The 27,030-nt window shown below is 43.9% G+C and overlaps 2 protein-coding genes across 3 annotated transcripts in view; one reads left to right on the forward strand and one right to left on the reverse strand.

The window, feature by feature from the left end:
* The window catches only part of ybey (ybeY metalloendoribonuclease), a 29,063-nt gene extending 12,415 nt beyond the window's left edge, over positions 1 to 16,648 (reverse strand). For both annotated transcript variants that reach the window (XM_084311068.1, XM_084311067.1), the window contains exon 1: positions 16,104 to 16,648. In XM_084311068.1, coding sequence (XP_084167194.1) covers positions 16,104 to 16,313 — 210 coding nt within the window. In that variant the 5' untranslated portion in view covers positions 16,314 to 16,648. The remainder of the gene's footprint in view (positions 1 to 16,103) is intronic.
* A 63-nt stretch (positions 16,649 to 16,711) lies between these two features.
* The window catches only part of mcm3ap (minichromosome maintenance complex component 3 associated protein), a 63,560-nt gene continuing 53,241 nt past the window's right edge, over positions 16,712 to 27,030 (forward strand). The window contains exons 1-7 of the mRNA XM_084310640.1: positions 16,712 to 16,748; positions 17,133 to 18,778; positions 20,834 to 21,084; positions 21,940 to 22,021; positions 22,675 to 22,819; positions 24,851 to 25,044; positions 26,521 to 26,660. Of these exons, the coding sequence (XP_084166766.1) occupies positions 17,245 to 18,778; positions 20,834 to 21,084; positions 21,940 to 22,021; positions 22,675 to 22,819; positions 24,851 to 25,044; positions 26,521 to 26,660 (2,346 nt within the window). The 5' untranslated portion in view covers positions 16,712 to 16,748; positions 17,133 to 17,244. The remainder of the gene's footprint in view (positions 16,749 to 17,132; positions 18,779 to 20,833; positions 21,085 to 21,939; positions 22,022 to 22,674; positions 22,820 to 24,850; positions 25,045 to 26,520; positions 26,661 to 27,030) is intronic.

Raw genomic sequence — 27,030 nt, forward strand, 5'->3', positions numbered from 1 at the left:
GACCTCCTAAAGTCCACAATCATCTCCTTTGTTTTGCTGATGTTCAGGGAGAGGCTGTTCTCTTGACACCATCCCGCTAGAACCTTAACCTCTTCCAGGTAGGCCCTCTCATCGTTTGCAGAGATCAGGCCCACCACTACTGTGTCGTGAGCAAATTTGATGATTGTGTTGTTGTTCCGCTGTGCCACACAGTCATGTGTGTACAGGGAGTGGAGGAGGGGACTCAGGACACAGCCCTGGGGGGCCCCTATGTTGAGAGTGCTGGATGAGGAGGTGCAGTTGCCTGCTCTCACCACCTGGGGTCTGCCCGTCAGGAAGTCCAAGACCCACTGGCAGAGGTCATAGTTCAAGCCCAGGTCCCTGAGCTTGGCTATGAGTTTGGAGGGGACTATGGTATTGAATGCTGAGCTGTAGTCGATGAATAGCATTCTCACATAGTTCCCCTGCCTCTTGTCCAGGTGTGATGCTGCTGTGTGCAGCACATGGGCTATGGCGTCCTCCGTGGACCTGTTGGGGCGGTATGCAAATTGCAGGGGGTCCAGGTTGATGGGGAGGGAGGAACAGATGTAGCCCTTCACTAGCTTCTCAAAGCACTTCATGGCTATGGAGGTGAGAGCTACAGGGCGGTAGTCGTTGAGGCAAGCTGGCTTGGATTTTTTGGGTACAGGGATAATGGTGGACTTCTTCAGACAGGTGGGGATGACAGCCTGTTCTAAGGACAGGTTAAATATGTCAGTGAATACCGGGGCCAGTTGGTCGGCACAGACTTTTAGGACGCGGCCGGGGATACCGTCCGGACCTGCTGCCTTCCTGATATTCACTTTCTTAAACGTCCTCCTCACCTCATGTTCTGTTATCCTGAACACTGAGTCTCCATCAGCAGCGCCCCCCCCCCCCTCCTCCATTGCAGTGGTTTGTAGGCTGGTGCTGTTATTGAAGTTCAATTGAATCCCTGTAGCGCCTTTTTGCTTCTATTACTGTCCTCCTAACATTGTATCTCACCACCTTGTGGTCATTCATGTTGCCATGTTGTTGTTGCCATGTTGTCACAAGCCTGGCGTTGTATGCTGAGGTGCGCGCCTTCAGAGCTTCACGGACGGATTTGTCTACCCAGGGCTTTTGGTTTGGGTAAACTCTAATTGTGGTAGAGGGGATTGTTTCTTCTACCAAAGTACAAACAAAGTCCAGCACTGTTTCCGTGTAGTCATTAATATTATCTGTGTTATCGCGGAACACCCCCCAGTCTGTACATTCTAGTGCAGCTTGGAGCGTCTCCTCCGAGGCCACCGTCCAGCGCTTCACCTCTCGCGATACTATGCGCTTGAGACTTTGTTTATACTGCGGTACAAGAAAGATGGCATCGTGATCTGACTTGCCGAAAGGACTGGCAGCATGTGATTTTTAACCGCTCTTAAATTGCGAGTAGCAATGGTCTAAAATATTCCCGCCTCTGGTAGAAGAAGTCACATGCTGGTAGAATTTTGGCAGCACTTTTCTCAGATTAGCGCTATTGAAATCACCCACAACCACAATAGCAGCGTCAACGTTAGCTGCTTGGAGCTTGTTTACCTCGTTGTGGAGCTTGGAGAGCGCGTCGCCTGTGTTTGCTTGTGGTGGAATATACACTCCGATCAGAATGACCGACGTTAATTCTCTCGGGAGAAAGAATGGCCGGCACTTGATGGATATATACTCCAGGTTTGGGGAGCAGTGGTTTGAAAGCTCTTTCACGTTGCCTGGATCACACCAATTGTTGTTCAACATGAAAGCTATTCCACCTTCCCGCTTTTTACCGGAATCTTCCTCTGTACGTTTGAATACTTGTTACAGTAATCCTTACAGTGACAGCTTATTCACACTCTTCCTCAGTGTTCCGGCAGGTGTTGACTTTATTACAGTTGCATGCTTCGATACATGCCATGTGACTCTTCCTGAATAGAATAGAGTAGAAGATAATTAAAAGATTATAGCCAGCTCCCGTACAAGTATATTCGAACACATGATACAATTGTCCTTACAGTGATTTATTCTGTTCCTTCATTCCTTTTTTTCTCTCTGTTATAGGCATTATGTTCACAATTCTGTTAACGACAAACAGTCTAGAGTATACAGTCTTGCAGGTGGATGTAGAGATGTAGAGATCCAGCTTTCATGTAGAGATGCGTACATCGGATTCTGTCATAGTGAGCCAAGAGTAGAAGCAGCACATCTGTGTCACGCGCTGACGATTGTTTCCACTGGAGCCTGGATGAGAAAATCAGACGTGTATCAGCTTCCTCATGGTCAGCACTCAGAGAGGAGACTTCAAGATCTGGATCTGTTGACTTGACAGTTGTCGCTTCAGCAAACCTCTCTGATACTACAACTACAGGTTCATCATCCAGGCTGTGTTCTATCAGGTGGTTTGAGAGTAGTTGAGCGATATCTGATTTGTTGTCTTCAAGGGCCATGAAGCTCGACCAATCGTCAGGAAGTGGAACAGACTTGTTTTTGATTTCACGACGTACTGGTCTGTGGCGCTGTTTGCGTTTCACCCTTGTGCCTGTTTTGATGGATTGGTCATGGTATCTGTCAAAGACGACATCTACCCTCTGGTATTTTGCTCCCATCTTCAACACGGTGTCAGTGAACTTGTTGGCATAGTCACCAAATGTTGTAGTGTCAGGTGGCTTTCCGAGTGCCATTACCAGAGCTTGGCCATCAATGACCAGGCAGCTGGGTCCCTGAAGGGTAAGATCTGCAGGGGTTTTAACTTGTTTCGTCAGTATATTTGCTAACACAGACTTGTTGGTGGAATGTAGACTCCCGTTAGTTGTGGCCAGAGATGGCGTGATGGGCATGAGCTCATGCTGGAGGATATTGTCAAGGTCTACCTTACGACCTGCTCTGTAAGCTGTGATGAGCCTTTGTAGAATCTGCCTGTCCACTTTGATGGTGTTTTGCTTGTTCTTGGAAAGTTGCACAACTTCATACAAAGAGGCAAATGTCTTGGCTTTGTTCTTTCGAATGGGTGATTTCAGGTTCAGGTGCTGGTCACTATCTGGAGGTTCACACAAACGTTTGTCCACAAACATGTTCAGTTGTGCCTGTCCAAGGTGTTCTGCGCCAAGTATGGATTCTTGAATCTCCGGTGTGACTACGTCCTTGTTGATGTATGTAAGAAAACTTACAAAAGCACATTTAATTCAGGTTTGTACCTTGTGTAGTCACACTTAACTCATTAAGCCCCACCATTTATTTTTAGAAAATTCGCCTAAAACAGCATGCTTACATTAAAATGCTTATATATCCAGATCTATAAGAGCTACTTGCATAAACTTGGTGCCTGAAGAAAGCTAAGACTTGGGGGATTCTAATGTTGGTGTCCAACACTGTACAGTTATTACCAAATTGCTGTAGTATTCCTGCAAACACTGAATAAATGTCATTTTTTTTATCCTCACCTATACAAAGATTACAGTTAGACAGTCAAAAACACCCTGTTACTCATGGTTGCACCCCAGCTATATTCCTACTCTCTTCCTCCATAGGTGCAGATGTTCTGTGCAAAGTTTCATGTCAGTAGAATAAAAACTGTGGGTTTAGCACCTGTTTTTGTGGAGAGAGGGCCTGGTGCTGGCGGCCATGTTGGATTTCTCAATTTTGAGGCCTTATTTGACATTTTTGAGCTTGGTATACAGCAAATTTGGATTCAGCACCCCTTAATACCCCTAGAAATGTTGTGTACCAAAAATAAACACGAAATGCCTTCAGCACTTTATACAAGCACATTCTCTGAAATTCTGCCTCGTCTATGTGATTATGCCATACTTGAGGGTTAGGAAATTTCCTTTGTGTTTCCCGCCATGTCCTGATTGCATGGGTTATTATTGGGCCAAATTCTCGCTCACAATGCTTGATTGAAAGTTTAGTGTATGCTATGTCTTTCAATCTCTGTGGGGCTACTATGTTTTCTTCTAATTTTCTCCAAGATACCAAAGCCTCGGGGTCAAACCATATCTTCTTCAATGGTCTTAATGTGAAGGCATTAAAATATTGTAAAAAATCTGGGACTGCCATGCCACCGTCTGCTTTATTTCTCTGTGCGGTGGATCTTTTTATGCGAGGTGGTTTGTTATTCCAAATAAATTTGTATGTGGAGGTTTGTAATCTTTTCCAGTAGCCCTCTGGAGGAGGTAACGGAAGCATTGAGCTGAAGAAATTGATTCTTGGTAATACATCCATCTTAACTATTGATACCCTTGCCTGTACTGAGTTTTTAAGTTTTGCCCACCTGTCCAGGTCGTCCTTGATTTTGTTCTGTATTTTTGTGTAATTGTGCTTCACCGTTTGTCTTATGGTGGGAAATATTTCCACACCCAAGCATCTGAAATGTTTGACCATGGGTATCGCACCTGGGAGGGTTGTCTCTTTTTTTGCACTGGTGTTAAGAGGAAGAAAAGCCGACTTAGGCCAATTTATTTTAAATCCCGATAAATCACCAAAGTTCTCTATCAACTTGAGTATAAGCGGCAATGTGTTGTTGGGGTTTTGCATGAACAATATTACGTCGTCCGCATATAAACTAATTTTATGATGTGTGCCCTTGATTACTATTGGTTCTATGTAGGGATGCTCGATATTGGCTTTTTTACCGATACCGATATTCCGATATTGTCCAACTCTTAATTTCCGATACCGATATCAACCGATATCAACCGATACCGATATATGCAGGGTTTCCCCCCCCAAAAAACGGAATAATTTTAGGTAAATAATAATTTCACTGGATATTTATATAACAAATATTGTTATTGTTTTTTTGTTTTTTTTTACCGATACCGATATTTTCCGATATCACATTTTACTGCCGATATCGGCCGATAATATCGGTCGGCCGATAATATCGGACATCCCTAGTTCTATGTGTTGGGATTGTCTTATAAATTGTGCTAAAGGTTCTAATGATAGATCGAATAGTCCGGGACTAAGAGGGCAACCTTGTCTGGCTGAGCGTGATACCGGAAAGATATCGGAGATTAATGTGCCTGTTTGGTCCGGATGAACTAAAGACGTCATATGCTTTTGCAATCTGATGGCTAATATCTTAGAGTACAGTTTGACATCGGTTCCGAGGAGGCTTAAAGGACGGTAACTACCGCACTCAGTGGGGTCTTTGTCTTTTTTGTGAAGAACTGAAATGAGTGCGGTATTTTGGTGTTCAATGAAGCTTCCCTCTTTGACTGAGTATAAGATCATATTTAGTAATAAGGGTCCAAATATGTCCCAGCAAGAAATGTACATTTCTGATGGGATACCGTCAATTCCCGGAGCTTTGCCGTTTTTCATTCCGGATATGGCCTTCTTGAGTTCTTCTAATGTGATCGGTACTTCTAACTGTTTAGCGTCTTCATCCGTAAGTTTAGGGAGAGTAATTTGATTAAGATATGTGTCTAATTTGTCTTGATCAAAGGTCGTTTCTGAGTTATATAAATCGGAGTAGAATTCTTTGAATGTATCGTTTATTATTTTGGGTTCTGTTACTAGAGCTTGTTGTTTCCTAATGGCAGTTATATCTGCAAATTTTGCATTAATTCTTAGTTGCATGGCTAATAGGTGACTAGGTTTAGAACCTTGGAAGTACTGCTGTTGTCTAGTGCTGCGTATTTGCAATTCCGATTTTTGTCTGTACATTGCTTTGATCTCTGTCTTTAGAATGTTAACTTGGTTATCTAGTCTAGTAGAGTTGTTGTATTTTAAAGAATTAAAAAGCGTTGAGTAAAGCGTTTCCATTTCAGACAGTTTTGTGTTTTGATTTTTGCGCAATATGGAGGTAAATCTATCCGAGAAATCCTTGATCATATTCTTTACCGACATCCATAATATTCTGGGATCTTGTACCGAGTTAGCATTATCTTGTAGGAATACTGTGAGAGCTTCTTTAATTTGTGTAATGAATTCCTTGTTGTTAAGCAGCATCGAATTAAAACGCCATCTTGGGGCCCGGGTAGATAGTGTACCAAATGTTGCTTTCAGGATTAAGTAGCAGTGATCTGATAGCGCATTGGGTGTCATTTCCACTTCATATTTATCAAATATTCTCGGGGATGCAAAGACGTAATCAATTCTGGATAGTGTGTTGTGTCTCGCCGAGCGACAGGAGTACTTGCGGGTCATGGGGTTAAGTGAACGCCATAAATCAGTTACTCCTGTTGATTTCGACCAATCTTTTAATGCTTTAGATGAATTCTTTTGTTCGCTGGAGAAGGAAAGGTAAGTTTTGTCCATCCTTGGGTTCCAAATGGCATTAAAATCCGCACCTATTATATATGAGTACTCGGGATGGTTTAACATTTCTCCTGTTAGTGAAGTGAAGAAACCCACTTCGTACAAATTCGGGGCATATACCGCTGCCAATGCAATTTTCCTGTTATTGTGTATAATGCTAGCTATAGTTATGCGCCCCTCAGCATCCGACCATACCCCTTTCAATTCGATATTTAATTTGCGTCCGACGACTATGGCTACCCCTCTAGTTCTCGTAGCAAAAGAAGAGTGACTAATATTATGGTATATGTTATCCGCTAACGTATTTATGTCTCCCTCTAAAATGTGCGTTTCGCTTAATAGAGCCACGTCCACATGTTCTTTTTTCATCAGTGTAAGCACGCTTTTGCGCTTGTGTTGTTTGTTTATCCCACCGGTGTTCCATACCATTATATTCAAACTAGCCATAGTCTATGCATGTTTTCGTGTAGTTTTTGGTAATGTTTCTGGAGTATGAAGCTACAATAGATGCACATCCAATTAATGAGGTCCCGTTGAGAGCTGAGCTTAAAAACATATATATATACAAATAAAAATCCCCTATTTTCCCCTCACCCAGAAAGTCGAACATGCCTGTGTTCCAAGAACACATCCTCCGCGATTGACTTTCTCCCATGGTCCACCGGATTGCCCAAACTGAGCATTGTAATCCTAATTTTCCTATGCTCATTGCCATAGGATCTAACATTTCCATTCTATTGCAATAGAATGTCGCTTTTGGTCTTGCACCTTCCCTTACTGTAATGAAGTATTGTGATAAATAACCTAAAGATAAAAATAAAAAATAAAATAAAGAAAAGAGAATAAACCTTTATCGACATATTCCTTTGAACCCTCCACCAACGTGTGGGGGGAAAAAAAGGAAAAGATTGTAGAGCAATATTGACACCTTAATGTGAAGAACATTGGAAAAGAATAATGTAAGTTAAAATATATTTAAAAAATATAGAGTAATATTGACACCTTAATGTGAAGAACATTGGAAAAGAACAATGTAAGTTAAAATATATTTAAAAAATATAGAGTAATGAGAAGAAAAAATTAAATAAAATAAAAATCAATGGAAAGATATAGATAAGGAATAAGAGATAAATAATTATCAACGTGGAGAAGCCACTAGAACCGATTTAACTGATTAGATAAGATAGAAAAGCAGCGCCTTTTAGCGCTTCAATGTGCCTTTAATGGAGTGATTACTTAAATTGTTAGAATAACCTTGCTGTGCTCATACGTTTATGTGTGGTTAATTTTAAAGTATTATTAAGGACTGATTGCACTTCATTTAATTTATTATCTGCTATGTGTATGCACACCGAATGTTATTGTTAGAGTTGTATGCTTCGTTGTCATGGTGCCTTATATTCTAGAAGGTTGTAGAATATACTAGTGCCTAGACTATTTTACATTCCAGAATGATCTAAGAGACCCAGGGCATTTGAGCGATAAACCCAGAATATTCCAGATAGATCTTTTTGCATTGATATTTATTTGTCCCCTCAGAGACCAGAGACTGAAATTATAATGTATTATGAATCGTATTATACACAGTACACTTTGTTATAGACGACTTGCATATCGTTTGCTACTTTGATGAACACAACAATGTCATTCCAACACTGGTGGAATGACCTCATTGATGAACACAATAAAGTCATTCCAACACTGGTATATATTTAGAGAGAGGCTTAACTGATTCCGGCATTTTCGTCATGCTTTGGGTTATTTGCTACATTTTGATTCAGGAAATCCTCAGCTTCAAAAGGTGTATATGGACCTGACCTGCGGCCGTTATTGCCCAAGAATGATAACAGCGCCGGATATGCTAGCCTTGGCTTGTAGCCGGCTTTGTACAGCTTTTGCATCACATCTTTGTATGGTTGACGTCGGATGATGGCCTCTCTGCTCAAATCTTCGTAGATAAATATTGGTTTATCACCATACTTCAGCTTCCCACGTTGGTTGCGAGCATATTTGATGATGTCATCTCTTGTTGTAGTTTTCCGCAGAGTGACAATGATGACTCTCGGCCCGTTGATACTTTGCCCCTGGGAACCGATTCTGTAAACTTCTGGCACTTTGTTTGGATCGGTGTTTTCCAAAATCGTTGATAACTCTTTTGGAAAGTTGATGTCTTCGCAGTTCACTGCTTCATCAAGCCCCACAATGCGGATGTTATTCCGCCTGTGGTAACGATGGGTTTCTAGTTGCCTCTCCATCGCTTCGTTTTTAAGCAATTTTATTTCCCTCCGATATTCCTCTTTAGCTCTTTCCATCTCTTCTCCCATCTCTGTCAAGCCACCTTCGTTCGCTTTGACTGCTTTTGTGTTTTCTGTCACCGAAATCTCCACTGTCGTGATTCGCACGGACTGCAAAGCGACCGCTCTCATAACCTCTTCGAATTTAGTATCGATGTGTTCAACGTGTGCTTTGGAAGCGACCATCTGTTCTTCTACGTGTGCTTTGAAAGCGACCATCTGTTCTTTTATCAGGATAGTCAGAGAGTTGAAGTCGGGCTGTGCAACTGAACTGCTTGTGTCAGTTGATGTTATTGGAGCAGTGAGGGATCCGATGGATGTTTTTGCTATTATCTTCTCAAAATCGCCTGCTTTTTCCTTCACAGTACTTTTTTCTGATGTTCCTGTTATGTTGTCATCTATTGTCTCCATCTCGGGGCCAGTTGTCCTTGGTCCCTGTGTATTCTCCTCTATATTCCCCGCGTCGGGGCTTGTCCCCAACGGATCTGCCACAGCGTCGCCTGTCATTTTCCTTGAGCGTGTTTCAATCGGCGCCGTTAGAATTGCTGTGTCTTGTTTCCTTCCACCCTTTCTCTTATCCTTATCCATGTTGTCTTTTTGATATAGTTAGTAGAGGGTCTTATCAATACATACGATGTGGTCTAATCTCTTTTGGTATTGTCCAAATAAGGTTTTTAAACGAAATTAACGATAACGGGAGCGGAGCTGTAACCAATTGCGTGCGCTACATATTGCAGCTAAACCGATTCAAATTTCATCAAATTTCAAATTGATCTGACGGTTTCTCGCCCAGACAGTGTAGAATCCTACATGAGCCGTCGTATTAACGCCTCAACTGTCCCAATTCTAGTTAACTGCCTACCAGACACCCTCTCTCCCTTCCTCTCTTACTCTGGCCCCCTTGATCTCTTTACAGACAAACTTAATGCCGCCCTTCGTAGCACGCTCGACATTGTCGCTCCCCTTAAACCTAAAATTAAACGTGCTCCGCAAAAACTAACTCCCTGGTTTACGGAGGAAACGCGCTCCTTTAAAAAGGCTTGTCGCAAACTTGAACATAAATGGCGTTCGACCAAACTCGAAGTATTCCGCCTCGCCTGGAATGATAGTTTACGTAACTACAAAAAGGCACTCTCACTTGCCAAAACCTCTTATTTTTCCAGGCTCATAAATGAAAACAAAAACAACTCAAAGTTTCTGTTTGACACAGTTGCAAAACGTACGCAGAAACAACCAAGTGCCCTAAACCATGCGTTCTCGGCTAACGAATTCATGACATTTTTTACCAAGAAAATTGACCTCATTAGAGATGAAATTGTTGCTTTACTCAACAATCAGAGTCCCTCCCAACCTTTGACGGGCATTCCCCCTGACTTTGATTCCAGTCATACGCTATGCTGCCTTGAAAACGTCTCACTTAGTGCCCTCTCTAAACTGGTTGGCGCGGCTAAACCTTCAACCTGTCTGTTTGACCCTCTCCCAGCAACTCTCATCAAAAAACTCTTCCCAACTCTAGGCCCTGCCCTACTCAATATCTTCAACACCTCTTTGTCTACTGGCGTGGTGCCCCTGGCCTTTAAATCAGCCGTCATTAAACCACTACTTAAAAAACCGAACCTCGACCCTCTAATCTTGAAAAATTACAGACCTATCTCCAATCTCCCATTCCTATCCAAAGTGTTAGAACGGATCGTCGCAACGCAACTTACTGACCATTTATCAAACAATAATCTTAATGAATCATTTCAATCTGGCTTTAGAGCCTTACACTCCACCGAAACGGCGGTTACCAAAGTCACAAATGACTTACTGCTCTCTCTTGACTCAAACCTCACCTCTGTGCTCTTATTGCTTGATCTCAGTGCAGCCTTTGACACTATCGATCACTCGATTCTTCTAGGTCGGCTTGAGAACCATGTTGGCATTCGGGGTCTCGCACTAGCTTGGTTTAAATCCTATTTAACTGATAGAACACACTGCGTGGTCTATAATGATTTAACATCTGAGACCCTCCCAGTGCAATGTGGTGTCCCACAAGGCTCTGTCCTGGGCCCTTTGCTATTTTCAATTTACATGCTACCCCTCGGCGATATCATACGCAAATTTGGCATAAACTTTCATTTTTACGCTGATGACACCCAATTATATATACCTATTAAGCCAAATGATTCCTCCCAACTACAAAACCTTGAGGCCTGCTTGCTTGCCGTCAAAAAATGGATGTCGCAAAACTTTCTACTCCTTAATGCAGATAAAACTGAGATGTTAATTGTTGGCCCCCCAAACCACAGAGGCCTGTTTCAGGACATCTCCCTCAACTTTGATACCTGTCATGTATCCCAGAGCTCCACCATAAAAAACCTCTGAGTCATTTTTGATTCCTCCCTCTCATTTAATGCACATATAAAAAATTTCACCAAAATTGCATTCTTCCATCTTCGTAATATCGCAAAAATACGCCCCATTTTAACTCTGGCTGATGCTGAAACCCTGATTCATGCTTTTGTCTCATCACGTCTGGACTACTGTAATGCACTTTTTTCAGGCCTACCTAATTCAAGCATCAAAAATCTTCAACTCGTGCAAAATGCGGCTGCACGGAATACTAACTAGAACTAGAAAATTTGATCACATCACACCAGTTTTGTCCGCCCTACATTGGCTTCCTATCCAAGCCCGCTCTGACTTTAAAGTGCTACTCCTCACCTACAAAATTTTAAATGGGCTTGCACCGCTCTATCTATCCGATCTCATCTCCCGATACTCGCCCGCTCGTGCTCTGCGCTCACAAAATGCGGGGCTTCTATCGACCCCTAGGGTTAAAAAGAAATCCGCCGGCCACAGAGCCTTTGTCTACCGCGCTCCCTACCTGTGGAACAAATTACCTGCCGTCATCAGGGGCGCCTGCTCTGTCGAAGCTTTTAAATCCCTGCTTAAGACTCATCTTTTCTCTCTCTCCTTCAACCTACCTTGATCTCACCTGGTCGGGGACTGACCTTTAGATTAATCTGTGTAGTTTAGTTATGGTACAGGGTACTACATGGTACCACTGGGTAGTTTACTATAGGGTAGTTTAGTTAGGGTACAGGGTACTACATGGTACCACAGAGTACTACATGGTACTGCATGGCATTACAGGGTACTACATGGCTTACATAGCTCTACATGGCACTACATGGAACTACATGGCACTACGGGGTACTACATGGTACCACAAGGCACCACAGGGTACTACATGGCACTACAGGGTACTACAGGATACTACGGGGTACTACATGGCACTATGGGGTACTATAGGGTACTACATGGCACTACGGGGTACTACATGGCACTACATGTCTGCTCCTTTGCAGCACCACAAACATGGGAACTCTCTAACTCTTCCCCCCCCCCCTCTCCCCCCCTCCCCCCCCCCCCCCCCTCCCTCCCCCTTCTCTCTGAGTACCCGTCTCCTGGCGCTGACCAAGGTGATGGATGCCTCGGGGTCTTGGCCAAGCTTGTAGTGACTGCTCTACATGCACCTCCGAGGCCTTGGATCAGTTATTCTCCGCCGTCTGTCCGTGGTCCTGTCAACTGATTAACAGACTGTTAACAGATTAACAGTCAACGCGGTTTCATTGCTGGGTTAAGTACTTCTATTCTATTCACATAATACGCTTACTTCATATATCTACTCCATTCACATATATGCCTACCACTTGTATCTATTGCTATGTCCGCCTACTACAATCTCATGAGCTGTCTAACGCCTGTCCCGTCTCCCTGTCTTCCTATGACTTGCTGTCCTGGAGTGTTGTCCGGAGTGTTGGACGTCCCGTGACGAAGGCCGGGAGATTGCGACCCCCTCTGCGTGCCCCCCTGTCTCCGGAGGTCTCGTAGTGGTGACCGGAGTGCCGGATGTCCCGCGATGATGTCGGGGAGTTCGCGACCCTCTCTGCGCCACCCCCTATCTCCCTGTCTCCGGCTGTCCCTGAGCAACGACCGGAGTGTTGAATGTCCCGTGACTAAGACGGGGAGGACGTGACCCTCTCTGCGCCGCCCCTGTGCCTCAAATAGATCCGCTATCAACTCTATCTTTAATCTTTCAAAATGTTCAGTTGCTATCGCTATTAGCTCTATCTTTAATTTTTCAAAATGTACAGTTGCTATTGCATGCACTCATCTGTGTTTCACCACACACATGAGTGCATGCTTACCAACTGTCCGTCTGCAACACTACTATCACCAACATCTAAGAAGGGAGATCCCCCCTTGAACGGCCCTTCTAAGGTTTCTCTCCTCCACACTGCCTGTGGAGCTTTTTTCCCTATTGTTAGGTTTTAGTGAGTTTTTCCTTACCTTCGCGTGGGGTATGTCTGGGAGTGCTTGCATTCTTTCATTTATTTGCATTCATCTAAAAAATGTTTGGACCCTATGGTGTTCTTGTTCTGTTCTTGACTTATTGTTATGTTGTCTTCTTGACCTGTTTAAAGAAGACCTGTACGGCCCATGGGGACATTAACGTGTGTTGTCGGGCCCTATAAATAAATTTGATTTGATTTGATTTGATTTACTCCCCCAGGCACGGTCGAGCCTTGCTCTCGCTAAGGAACCCGTCAGCCTGGGTTAAAGGAGAAATCCTCCCCAAGGAGTGGACGTCTCCTCGGTATGCCAGTGGTCACGCGGCATACCGGACGTCCTCCCCCACGCCTGGTACACCAGTTATAAATGTGCGGCTACGTCAGGGACTCAGGACTCATCCTGAACCTCCACCTACCAGTCAACGGTTCGTTAGAATGTAAGCCACGGTGGCCCTGACGAAGGGGAGGTGGTGTCACAAACAACGCCTGTGGAGGACACGTATGCCGCAGCTTCGTTGTCCTCGCCAGGTCCCTTGGTCGGGTTCTAGTTCATGGACCTGACAGAGAGCCCTGTTTCTCGTGCAGTCCATGGGGTTGGAACCTCCTCTGCATCCCGTCGCTAGGTAACTGGCAGGATGCAAGGTGAAGAAGACATGTTTTTTTCGCACGGTCTACTCACTGCGCCCTATTTACGCATAGTCGGAGTTCTATCCCTCCGCTCCTCATTAGGACAAGTGTGAGGGCCAGGACCCTCCCCATTTTTTCTGATGGTCGTAAAGGGGACCTCAGTGGGTACATTTATCGGGGCTACGCGCCTTGCTCCTCCCATTAGTCCAATAGGCGAGCAAGTCGCGCAGCCAATAACGAAATATAACGAAGGTTATCGTATAACCCTAGTTATATGATTACTGGCAAGCGTCTTGCTTTGCGGCCCTGAGGACCCCTGACTGTTTTTCGAATGAAACTCAGACTTGGAAGGATGAGCACAGCCACGCCACAGGGTTATATACATAACCTGAGGTGGGAGTGGCTGGATAGATGTAAAGTGCTATGAGGGCCGACGGTCCACTCTACTGGTTAAAGTTACTTACTCGTGAGTAGTACGTTCATTGATAAAGACAAATAATGTCCACAGCCGCTCCGATGTAACAAAGATATCCAAATGGTTTATTTCTCTTCCACAGCGAAGTCTTTCTTTACAGAAGTGATCCTAAAGCTATTTTCCTAAACTAAAACTTGTTTGGCTGTTTACTGCCACGAAATATTCACGTCACTACTACAAGGTAAGAAAACTGTCTTTTCCCAGTCTCAAATCACCGCCGACTCGACACATGACAAAATTCCTCCACACCTGAAAGCCGTAAGAATCAACTTGCCGGCTCTTTCCACAGCAAAACGGTAGGCAAGGCACCCTGGTCTAGAAATACAGGCTTCAATCTATGTTGTTTAGTCTATCTGTTCAGTACTGCTCAGTACTGTTTCAAGATGCACAATGAGATCTTCTGAGAGAATTGTTGAATATGACATCACTGTGACATCACAAATGCATAGCTGTCAACCCTACCGTTTTTCCCGGGTTTCTCCTGTTTTTTCAACCTTCTTCACGCCCTGTTCACGGTTCACGTATTGGCACGTATTTTGTACTTATTATTTTTTACAAAATGGCTGCAATTCCCCTCCGTGACGACAGGTGGCAGCAGTGTAGATTAGAACGTTATCACAGGAAGTCAGACCGGGAGACGGTTGCGACCCGAAGAAGAATAAGAACAGCGAGCGGATTTGCTCAGAGCTCAGGGGAGAGACTGATGCACCGAGGGTGTCAAATCAACTTAGCCAGGGTCTCTTGATTGCCCACTCTGTGGCTTTTGTCTCTGGAACAAAGGGTTTGCAAATCTTCTGTGGATAAAACAATACAAAGTTACTGTAAGTTACTGATGCAGGAATGGGTAAATGTGTTGGTGAACAGCCGTTTGCTCTGCGCCTCCCCTGTCGTCCCCTAAGGTTCACGTGTCCCCTCCTCCCATTCCTCCACGGAGAGCATGCCTTCACTGGCCCAATTTCCTGAATGCGATTTATAAATATAGTTGTAGTGAATTGTCATGGTATGACAAATACAGTTACTGGTAACTCGCAGGCATTGCAGAGATATTGAGGAAAAACACAAAATCGCATTGGCTTTTTTTCTATTTCACTTTTCTCTGTAGACACACACACTGTTCCAAAAATGATATTCCCACTGCTAAATTAATGACCATAGGTATTTTTTATAGCTTTAACGAGTTGTAGTATTAATATGTAGCCTACAGTGATGAAGGTATAAAGACACTATGGTAATACATTGATTGATTGCTAATTTTAACAGATTGCAGAATGGGCACAATACAGTATGGCACAATACACAATTGTTAAGGGGATGCAGACCAGAGAAGGACTTCTTCCCCCATTTTCAATTCATAACATTTACAGTAAAATCAAATACATTTACAGATTACAACCTTTATTTAATGGTTAATATTTTGATAAAATGTAATTTACTGTATTTTTATAGCATTTACACTTAAAGTAGGAACACAAAAGTAATCTGTAAAATAATACAGTGCATTTCCTGTATGGCTGGGTACATACAGGTTTTGACCAGCAGATGGCAAGCGACGAGGCAGCTCCATTGGGAGGGGGCGGGGCTAAAATGTACACGTTTTGTCTCCTGCCTATGTTGACAGCTATGCACAAATGTTCTAGAATGTTTATGGTTACATAGCCGGAGGTGGGCGTGGCTGGATAGATGTAAGGTGCTAGCCCCTTACGTGACTGCGATGTGCAAGCCTGGGGCTTTACCTAAAGCGTAAAAGGGGCTAGTAAGGTGCATGAGAAATACTTTCAATGTATATACAATAGGTATTAAACGAGCCAGTTCAATAGGCGAGCAAGACGCTTCCCAGTAATCATATAACTACAGTACTAGGGTTATAGGAAAATCATCTCGATTTATTTAGACACCCCTGCTCTATATGATTGATTGATTGATTGATTGAAAACTTTATTAACAGATTGCAGAATGGGTACAATACAGTACAGCTCAATACACACAATTGTTAAGGGGATGCAGACCAGAGAAAGACTTTCGTCTTGTTTACATCAGGGTCCAGATAGTCAGTACTGCTACATAGATAGTCAGTACTGCTACATATATAACGAGGCTTACCTCGTAGAATGGAAATGACAGCACGTCCGTAGGCATATTCTTTTTTCTGTAGATGTTGTTGATGCGCTGAATCCTGCGATTATCCACGCAGATAACGCCGAGGTCAAACTTCTGGATGCCCAATATGTGCCTCAGTGTGTCCACATCCTTGCGCAGTCTAGCGCGCCGTATGGGCACCACGTTCTGGAGGTTCCGAATAACCACACCCATGGTAGCGATCACAACTAAAATCCAGGAGAAAATAACGAAATGAGCGACGGACGAAAATGAATAATGGCTCAAACGAGAAGTCGAACATTAGACGAGTTTCCCAGTCCGGTGCATTGATCCAGGAGGAGCAGGATTCAAGGTGACACGTCCCATACAACAGTACGATACTTTCCCAAAGCACAGACGATACGCATTTTCTGGTTTATGGAGCAAGATCTAAATATACATGGTATTCAAATCCGCGCCATATCGTTTGATGCCCGATTAATTCACACCTTTGCAGCGCTATATGACATTTGCGGTGCAGGTGGTAGAAACCGGCTGCGCGACTCCTCGCTGCGGGGCCGGTAAAAGAGACGGACCGGAACGGGAATTACGTCATATGTTTTTTTATGAACCATAGAAGAGCGCAGGCAGCGAACAGAACCACGAAAGGTAATGTTATGGCCAAGATATTTGGTTTAAATCCATTTGCACGTTATGTTGATCCAACCAGACAAGTTTACCCCAGTACACGGTAGCTAATGCGAATGCGCGTATGTAATGTAATGTAAACAAGAGAAACGTCTTTTTCTGGTCTGCACCCCCTTAATTAACAATTACAAGCTGTACTGTATTGTACCCATTCTGCAATCTGTTAAATAACGTTTTCATTCATTCATTCAATGCTATAGGACAATAACTATATTTTAGAGGACTCCTCGTGTTATCAAGAGTTCATATGTGTTAGCCAAAGCTAACGTAGCAAGCACAAATAATAATTTATCGGTATAATTTATTGGGCTCTTCTTGTAATTTTGTGTTTTTTTTATGTTATAGGATGCTCCCCTGAATCACACTGGTTGGTAAGGCAACGATAGCGTTGTAGAGCCTGTGTCTCTTTAATGCCTTGATGAAATAATAGCTTGAAGACGAAACCAAGGAACCCACCATGAATTCCAACAGTCTGTTTGGGAGAACACAGGGTGGTGCTTTCCAAGCTCCCAACAACACAAACAAGTCTAGTTTGTTCCAGGGTTTTGGCCAGCAGAGCTCCAGCAACCAGCCACAGACTGTAGGCTTTGGCCAGGCAGCGACGTTCGGACAGTCCTCAGGCTTCAGTCAGCCTCCCAGCCAGACATCCATGTTTGGACAGACCCCTGCTTTTGGACAGACACCATCACTAGGGCAGACCTCTGTGTTTGGTCAGTCTTCTGGCCAGGCTTCCTCATTTCCCACCATGAGTCAGGGTCCAGCCTTTGGACAAAATACCTCAGGCTTCAGCAGCACCACCCAATCAGCTTTTGGACAGGCTAGTGGGCAAAGCCAGGGCTCAGTGTTCGGTCAGACCCCTGCATTTGGGCAGTCGTCTGCATTTGGTCAGCCTTCTGGATTTGTCCAACCAACCACAGGATTCAGCCTCTCCTCTGGAGTCTCCCAGATGTCTTCTGGTTCCACCAGTACTCCAGGGTCTTCTCAGCCAATGAGCTTTGGCCAGTCACCCTTTGGCCAGCCACTGTCCACCACCACCCCCTCCAGCACGTTTGGCACAGCTCCGGGTGTGACCCAGAATCGAGGCTTTGGAATGTCTGAGTTTGGTTTCAAGCCCTCCAATGAGGTACTGTTCAAGCCCATCTTCAGTGCTAGTCCCGAGCCAGCCAACCCCCAGCCTGCCCCTGGGTTGGATCAGCCCTTTGGCAACATTGCCTCCCAGGCAAGCTCCAGCACCATGGAGAGTAGCAGCAGTAGCAGCACTGGGTTCTCTCTCTTGACAGGGGCTAAGAGTGGCTCGCTGGACTTCAGCTTCTCTCAGCCTGCTGCTGCTTCCTCTATTTCAGTCCAGAAAGACCCACTGACCAGCACCAGCAGCACTTCTACCACTGCTCTCCAGTTCACATTTTCCCAACCAGCTGCACCTTCCAGCACCAACACCAACGTAGCCGCCACTCAGCCCACCACCCCGTCCTCTTTCAACTTCTCAGCCAAAGTCCTCCAGCCCCAGCCAGTGTCCCTGTTTGGAGGGCCCAGCCTTTGTCAGGCCTCAGCATTCGGCGACCCCAAGACTAAAATGGAGTCCGGCACGGAGCAGAGGGCTCCCGACAAGGAGAGCATGGGGGAAACAAATGTCTTCACCAGGTTGGGCAAAGGCACCAAGCGTAAGGAGGACCCACCAGACCCCAGCATTGGCTCAGAGAAGCCCGTCAAGGAGGAAGACGTCCAGGTTGGAGATGAACCAAGACATCCCTCAAAGAGGCCCCTGCTGAGGTCCCGCGGCCCAGTGGGCAGGCTGTTTGGCAGGGCCTTGAGCGGATTGATGAAGGGCACATCAAACCAAGTGAGTAGAGAGGCTGCAAAGGAGAACCAGCAACAGGTGGCAGTAGACTGGGGGGAGATAGCCAAGGCAGACAGCCAAGCTCAAGATGACCACCAGGCTGCCACGATGCCCAGGGCCCAAGCCCCCACCAGGGAAGTGCTGGAGCAAGCTGGTGAGCCATTTGATACTCTTCCCAGTGTCAAAGGGGTATTCATAGTATTCCAGACATCTTGGTTGCAAATAACAGGTGATTGTAATGAAGTAGCAGGTGATTATCATTCAAATACAACCGGGATCAATTAGCTGTGGCATTGTGCCACTCTGCATCCTAAAAACACGTCACCCATTTTAAGAATCCACAGCTGTAAGTAGTAGTTAACTCCAAGATGGGAACAGGGTGGAAAGTAGGGCTGGGCGATAAAACGATAATGATAATTATTGCGATATATTTTAATCGATAATAAAAATATCGATAATTAAAAGAAATTTATAATTTTTTCATTTTTTATTTGTATTGTGACCTGCAACAGGGCAGCTTTAAAACCAGAGACAGTGGACAGACTTGTCTTTCTTGCCTGCAACTTAAAGTAATGGCTTTGCTTGTCCAAATGAATATACTGACCAAATTGAGATTACATTTTCTCTTGTCCATTTATTTAGTTTGCTTTCTAATTTAACACTTTAATCGCCGATGACGTGTTTAGACGTCATTCCTAGCCATGCTCATTCTGCCGAAGACGCCGTAACTCGTCTTTGATATCAATAATTCAAAAATCTGTGATCGAAATCATATTTCTCCTCCGGAGCCATGAGATGTACTGGTGAGCTCCACTCAACTGTCTAACGGTTCGAGAGCGCCATCTGGTGGCCGATCGGCAGATCGGCCAAGAGGGAGGGGCGCGCCAAACAGGAAGTGCTCATCCATATGTCGTCCGGGCACTCGCGATCGGTAGCCGGACTCCATCTCAACACACTGAATGATCAATCGCTCGCCCTAACTCAATAAACAACGTTATTTGGACGTATATAGTATTATACAACCTGGAAATGGTTCATCAGGATCAACATCCCATAATCGAAAACGGTCTACTCCACGCTGATCATTATAAACGCCCCCTCGCCCATCCGGTCAATATCAGATGATACGTAGTAACTTCTAGAACCACGTCCAGTTGACATTTTTTATCTTGCGCCGATTGCTATCAAACTGTATTTCATCATCAATATAATGCATTTGGAGCTATAAATCAAGTTCTGGAGAAAGCTGCAGAAAACGATAAAAACATACTTATACTTTAGACCATATTTTAGTATGAATATGTGAATGAAAAAGTATATCGTTGCTACACCCTGAACAATGGATATAGGACATTGAATGGGCCATAATAATGGCAATCTAGCAATAGAATTTAAAAAGTTATAGCCCTGCAAAGAAGGGGAACTTCTCCATAGACAAATAGAGCTGGCTAGGGATGATAAATTATGAATTTAACCCATGGCGATCAAAGTGTTAAAATACAGTTTGAAACCGTCTGTACACAGTAGGCTAGTCTCCAGTTGCGAGTCACAGTGCATGTGTGCGGTGGTTTGTCCACCAAAAAAGCGCCAAAAGATAGAAAAGAAACTAGCAGAGCCAGAACTGTTCAACTCCCCTGGAGCCACAGCCACTTTTTTAGGTACTTTCGCTTTCAAACCAGCTGCAACCTGAGAACTGGAGTGTGAGGGGCTGTAACACTAACGATGGCAGCAACGACAAAGAATTGCTGCAAAATAAACATACATTTGTTGTTTAAATAATCTTTTTTTTTTAAGTATCTTTTTTTTAATACTAATAAAAATATCGATAATGATCGATATCGAACGATATGAAAAATGTTATCGTGATAAAAATGTTGGCCATATCGCCCAGCCCTAGTGGAAAGGAGTCCCAACCTGAGCATGACCTACTCCCGTAAGAGCAAAATTGCCACCGTGTGAATATGGTCAATTGTCTTTGGAGCTGACTTGACATCCAGGTGATGTCGCACATTTGTGAGATTACTCTGATTTCTAGCTTTAGAGGAGAGTGGTGCATCTTCAGATATTTACTGAACTGTCCAGGGCTACAGGAATACCGTGTAAAATAGTTTGAACCCCGATTATCTGCCGTGGCAGGCGAGTGCTTAGACCTCTACACTACCCAGCCGCGCCCTGCTCTAGCTTTCCTAACCATCTTCTATTTTTTCAGATTTACTGATCTTCACCCCAGACCCGAAACCCAAGACCAGGACCCCCGCCCGGCGAACCCAACGCAGGGAGAGCTCAGATAGCCTCGGGGGTCTGTCCCCAACCGATACCACGGCCCTCCAGTGCAAGAACGTGCCTCCGGCCCTCAACAAGAAGGACGCGATAGAGAAGCACTTCAGCCGCTTCGGCAAAGTCCGCAGAGTCTTCTGCCGACCCAACAAGAACATGGCCATAGTGCACTTCCAAGACCACGTGAGTACAACTCGCACTACTGCTCAGAGCCCTCATGTTCCACTTCACAGTGTATTCAGTTGATTCATCAATATTTGTTTTTATTTATTTTGATGTAGAAGGTTTTCATTCAATTAATATTCCTGACAGGAGCTGCCCACTTGACAGCCCCAACTACATGCATACACTGACCCTTTCCCCCAGATTTATAAGTGCTAACCAAAGATATTGGCACATACAGTATCATAGTCGGATCACGTGTATTGCTACATATCCTAAATGTGAGCAATTTTTTACTTGAATAACTTTTATTCTATTAAAACCCTTTGCACCCTACCATGCCCCCCTAGTGGGATCACTATTATGAACACATTTTGCAGGGCCAGGCTTTGTTCATATCAGAACTTACTTTTAAATGAAAGAAGAAGATATCCTATGGTTGCCAAAGATGTCACATATGTCATTCTAAAACAGCAGGGAAATGTTGATGCACAAGACAATCACAATTTACCTATCTCAAACCCGCCCTCTTTTCGTGATCCACCAATCATAACGGTTGCTTCCCTCTGACAAATCTTACGCAATGGCTTACCATAAAAAAATGGCGTCAGATGTTTGAATACATCTCTCACTATTGTCATGTCATAACTCCAGCGACGCAATGGAATCGGCAGGTAGAATAATGTGTTTACATGTGTCCTACAGTATGAATAATACTGTTGTTGGGTTTTTTATTTTATCTTTTTACACTGAAGCTACCAAAGGGGAAAAGTTGAGGGGAAGTCAAGTCGAGGCTCAAGAGGTTAACTTATTTTTTTGGTAAACTCAAATTTCTTTCCCTCGTGTATTTCTTGACCTCACTATCATTTATTTCAGGCATCAGCAGCAAAGGCAAAGAAGAAGGGAAAAGTCATGCACCGACATGAGCTGCTTCTCTTCTGGCAGAGAAAAAAACAGAGTAAATATCAATGCTACATTATAGTCACTGTTACAGAGTAAATATCAACGCTACATTATATTCACTGTAACAAAGTAAATATCAACGCTACATTATATTCACTGTTGCACATTAAATATCAATGTTACATTATATTCACTGTAACAGAGTAAATATCGATGCTACATTATATTCACTGTAACAGAGTAGATATCAATGCTACATTATATTAACTGTTACAGATTAAATATCAATGCTACATTATATTGACTGTTACAGAGTGAATTTCAATGTTACATTATATTCACTGTTACAGAGTAAATATAAATGCTACACTATGTTCACTGTTGTGAAATCTAAAGTAATATAATTATAATAACAATATACCAACTTAGTTTGCACATATTTTACTGATCAATATGGTCTCTCAATTTAAGACATCATTAGGTTATACTTATGATCGAGGATGATGCAATCAAAGCCATGAACCATTTTCTCATTCAGAACATATTGCACTTACTATAGAATACAACAGATTTGGGGTATAAAAACTCAATGCACAGAATAAACACAAAGAATCTCTGAATGAAGCAGCTTGTTGACTGCTTTTCCCACGGTGCTCTCTCTCTCTCTCTCTCTGTCTCTCTCTGTCTCTGTCTCTCTCTCTCTCTCAGGTCCTGGTGAGAAGGGAGGGAGAGCCGCAGACGAGGAGGAGGAGGAGGAGCCAGAGGGAGAAGGCCTGGCTGCTGAGACCACGTCTTCCCCTCTCAGAAGGTCTGCGCTCAGAGGCCCCGCTGTCGCCAGCACAGTCAGCCGCAGGTAACTGGGTTAAACTGAACACTGTCCAAACAAGATTATTGTACCGGATCTCCTCTCTGGTAAGCAAGAATACCCTGAAGACTCTAACAGGAGCACTCATTCAAGGGTACTACGACTATGCTTGCACCTCATGGTACCAAAGCACCTCAAAGGCACTAAAAACAAGATTACAAACATCACAAAACAAACTGGTCAGACTACTGCTTGACCTTACTCTTAAAACCCACCTCACCCCTGCCCATTTTGACAACCTAGGATTAGGGATGCTCGATATTGGCTTTTTTACCGATACCGATATTGTCCAACTCTTAATTTCCAATACCGATATCAACCGATACCGATATATGCAGGGTTCCCCCCAAAAAATTAACATTACATATCTCTTGTGTAATTAACACAACATTATGCATACTTTGACAATAAATAAAATAATCATTTGTTCTTACTTGCTTGCCTGGGTAAATAAAGGTTAAATAAATGTAAAAAAATATATATATATATTTGGATACAGATATTTTCCGATATCACATTTTTATGCCAATATCGGACATCCCTACCTAGGATGGCTTAGAGTAGACGACAGAGTACAGCAACTTGCAATGGGCCTGGTCTACAAGATACACTGACTACACCACTAAGGTACCCATGTACATGTCAAAATACTTCCCAAAGGTCAGTGAATTCCATGACCACAACACCAGAGGGAGTTCCACAAATCATGTTCAACCCAGATTCGGCTCTAAAAAAAAGGGACTAAACACGTTTTGCAATTATGCCACAACAATGTGGAACGCCCTACCCACAGCCGTAAAATAATGTGAATCCCTACCCACCTTCAAAACCGCTCTTTAAAAGAGCACCTACGGGAGGCTGCAATTCGAAACTGTCCCCGGTAAATGTCCACCCAACCCCCTCCAATGTACAGTTTCTTCCCCCTCAAATGTATATATTCTCTTTTAGAAACTGTCTGTAAAAAAACAGTACTGTATATTTGTATGTCATAAATGTCTGGATGTAACAGTACTGTATATCTGTATGTCATAAATGTTATGATGAATTGAAAATGGGGGACCCTGATGTAAACAAGACGAAAGTCTTTCTCTGGTCTGCATCCCCTTAACAATTGTGTGTAGTGAGCCGTACTGTATTGTACCCATTCTGCAATCTGATTTCAATCAATCAATTGTCGGGTCTGCTGTGGGCAGAAGCTCGCTAGTTTCCTGGCTTTTCCAAGGAAACAAACTATAAAAGAAGGAAGGCTCATCAGTGATCACGTCACTGTGTAGTGCGTGAACGCGCAAGTGTGGAAACTTTGACAGACATGGGATCACCATCGCCTCGTTATTTAAACAGGTTATTACCTTGGATGTCCAAATCATCTGCAATTTGTTGCATTGTTAACCAGCTAACGTTTGATATATTGGTTGATGTATATTTCCTTAGTTAGTTCGTATATTTAAAATTTTAATATAGGCTTCAATAGAACTGGCACCAAAGTCTTGACACCAAGCAGAGCATAGAACGCTCGTATTCTGACGTGATGACCTTTCCTTTTATAGTTTCCTTGGCTTTTCAAGTAGACTTATTATATTCATTGCGCCTCCCAGCTGTCTGGTTTGAGTTTGATCTGCCCCTCCCGCAGACAAGCAGGTATTTCCTCCTGCCGCTGCCCCTGACCAAGGTACTGGCATTACAACTGGAGTTGGTTCCTGGGTGCTGCACTGTTTGGCTGCCCACCGCTAGTTAGGAGGGGCCGGATTTCCCCAAGGGGATTAATACAATTATTTATTATTAATTATGAAGCATTCATCATGACATTGATCTCACACCATGCCTGTGAGCTGCCACTAGGGGCAGAGTGGTTAACGATGAGTGACTGACTGACTGATTGACTGAAGGAGCAGAGTGTGTTAGTGACATTATAGGTCTATGAAATGCTTCACATCTAAAAAGGATGGCAGGCATGTTACTTACACCTAGCACTGTACAAATGTAACAGTCTCTTCTGTTTTCTCTCCGGTGTCTTGTCAGCTCTCCAGTGCGGAAGCCGTCTTCGGTTAAGGCCCTCCAGTTCGACAGTGAACCCCAGCAGGAGTCCAGCCCAGAGAGCCAGGGCTCAGAACGACCAGTCCCCTCCTCCCTACTGCACCTCCTTGGTCAGCTAGCTGAGACAGCAGAAGAAAAGTACCGCCTCCTAGAGCAGAAAGACAAGATTCTGCGGCAAGGTGAGGCTGCCAGTCGAGCTTTGTGATTGGGGCAGAGAAGTCACGTGGTCCCCATTTCTTAAATGTATTTTGTGTGTACGATTTGACTTTGATTGGTTGCAGGATGGGAAATGAGTTGGGCTGACTATTTCAGTCAGACCCCCCCCCCCCCCCCTCTTCACACTCAGTTTATTTTTTACCATTTTCAAAATGTCCATCTCTAAAATCAACAACGACAACAAGTCATCAAGCTAGCTTACTGGATAAGGTACTTAACACTTTGACTGCCTAAAAACGCTTTACAGCGTCATTGCTGGCCATGCTAAAGTTGCCGGGGGACGCTGTACAGCGTCCTTATATCAATATTTCCAAAATCTGGAATCGGATTCATATTCCCCCTCCGCTGGCCTGAGATCCACCAGCAGGACCCACTGAGCTCTCTGGCGGTTCAGGAGCGCCATCTGGTGGCCGATCGGCGCAACCGCTTAACAGGAAGCGCAGTAGAGGTTTTGCTGGTCGGCCCTATTACTTCCGGGCACTCGGTATAGCTTCCGGCACTCTAGCTCGTCACACTACATAGCGATCGATTGCCAATAACTCGATAAACAACATGATTTGGACGTATATACCATTATACAAGCTGGAGATGGACCGGGTAATAATATATCCCATAATGATAAAATTTCTACTCGACGATGATCGCCCAACGGCGCGCGGAGACTGGGGTGAGTTTCAGCGTGTAACGTTACCATCTTCGATACTAACTGCTTTTATCAACATTTGACCCACATTAGATGATTGGTATAACGCTGCCCACGGAATTATAAACGCCCCCTCGCCCATCCGGTCAACATCAGATGACGTGTAGTAACTTCTAGAAGTACGTCTAGTTGGAATTTTTTATATCGCGCTGATTGCCATCAAACTGTATTTCATCATCAATATAATGCATTTGGGGCTATATATCACGTTCTGGAGAAAGTTGCAGAAAGAGATGAAAACATACTTATACATTAGACCATACTTTACTATGAATATGTGAATGAAAAAGTTTAACGTTGCTACACAATGAACAATACATAGGACTTTGAATGGGCCCTAATAATGGCAATGTAGCAATAGAATTTAAAAAGTTATAGCCCTGCAAAGAAGGGGACTTTCTCCATAGACAAATAGCGCTGGCAATCTATGGTATATCATTAATTTAACCCAAGGCAACCAAAGTGTTAACCCATAACAGTTGACAAAGTAGGATGGAATGGCCAAAGACAAAAATTGGCTATGAGATTAACCATTCGTCAAGTTGCTGTTTGCTCTGAAGCACTCCACTCTAGCAGGGTTTTTAAATGCAAAGCTCACCAGATCTCAGACGGACGAGACTTTTTTGTTTAACTTCATGACATCACCACTTGACCTAAAACTTGACCACTTGACCGACTTCCAACTCAAGGGACCCTTTATGTAAGACCATGTGCATGTGTTAATGGTTTGATGTAGGTCGGCCCAAGCGGACGGACCTGGACCTGTCTAAGGTGTTTGTGGGGACGTGTCCGGACATGTGTCCAGAGAAAGAGCGCTATATGCGGGAGACGCGCAACCAGCTCAGCGCCTTCGAGGTCGCCCCAAATACGGAGATGGTAATGTCTCATTTGTATATTATGCTAGTGTTAACAGACAATGCTACTTCTTGCAGTACGATTTGTCTCCCAGTAGTAACGGTTTTCTAAAGTTACTATGACGGCACAGACCCATATCCTTCTAATTGTAGGCAGAGCACAGGAAGTGCAAAGACGATCGCAAAAAAAAAAGGATGCACCATGGTTGCAGAATGAGTGACACAAGTTGGATAGAGTGAAGTGGCCTAGTTGACCTATCTCAAGCCCCGCCTTCTGTTATTTATTCTCAAATCACAAGTTCCCTTGGACAAAGTTGTGATTGGAGGATCAAGAAAACAGGGCAGGGTTTGAGAGGGGATGGGCGATATGGCTCTTAATTGACCTGTCAGCA

This window comes from Notolepis coatsorum (genome assembly GCF_963971535.1).
Source record: "Notolepis coatsorum genome assembly, chromosome: 3".
Taxonomy (NCBI): Eukaryota; Metazoa; Chordata; class Actinopteri; order Aulopiformes; family Paralepididae; genus Notolepis; species Notolepis coatsorum.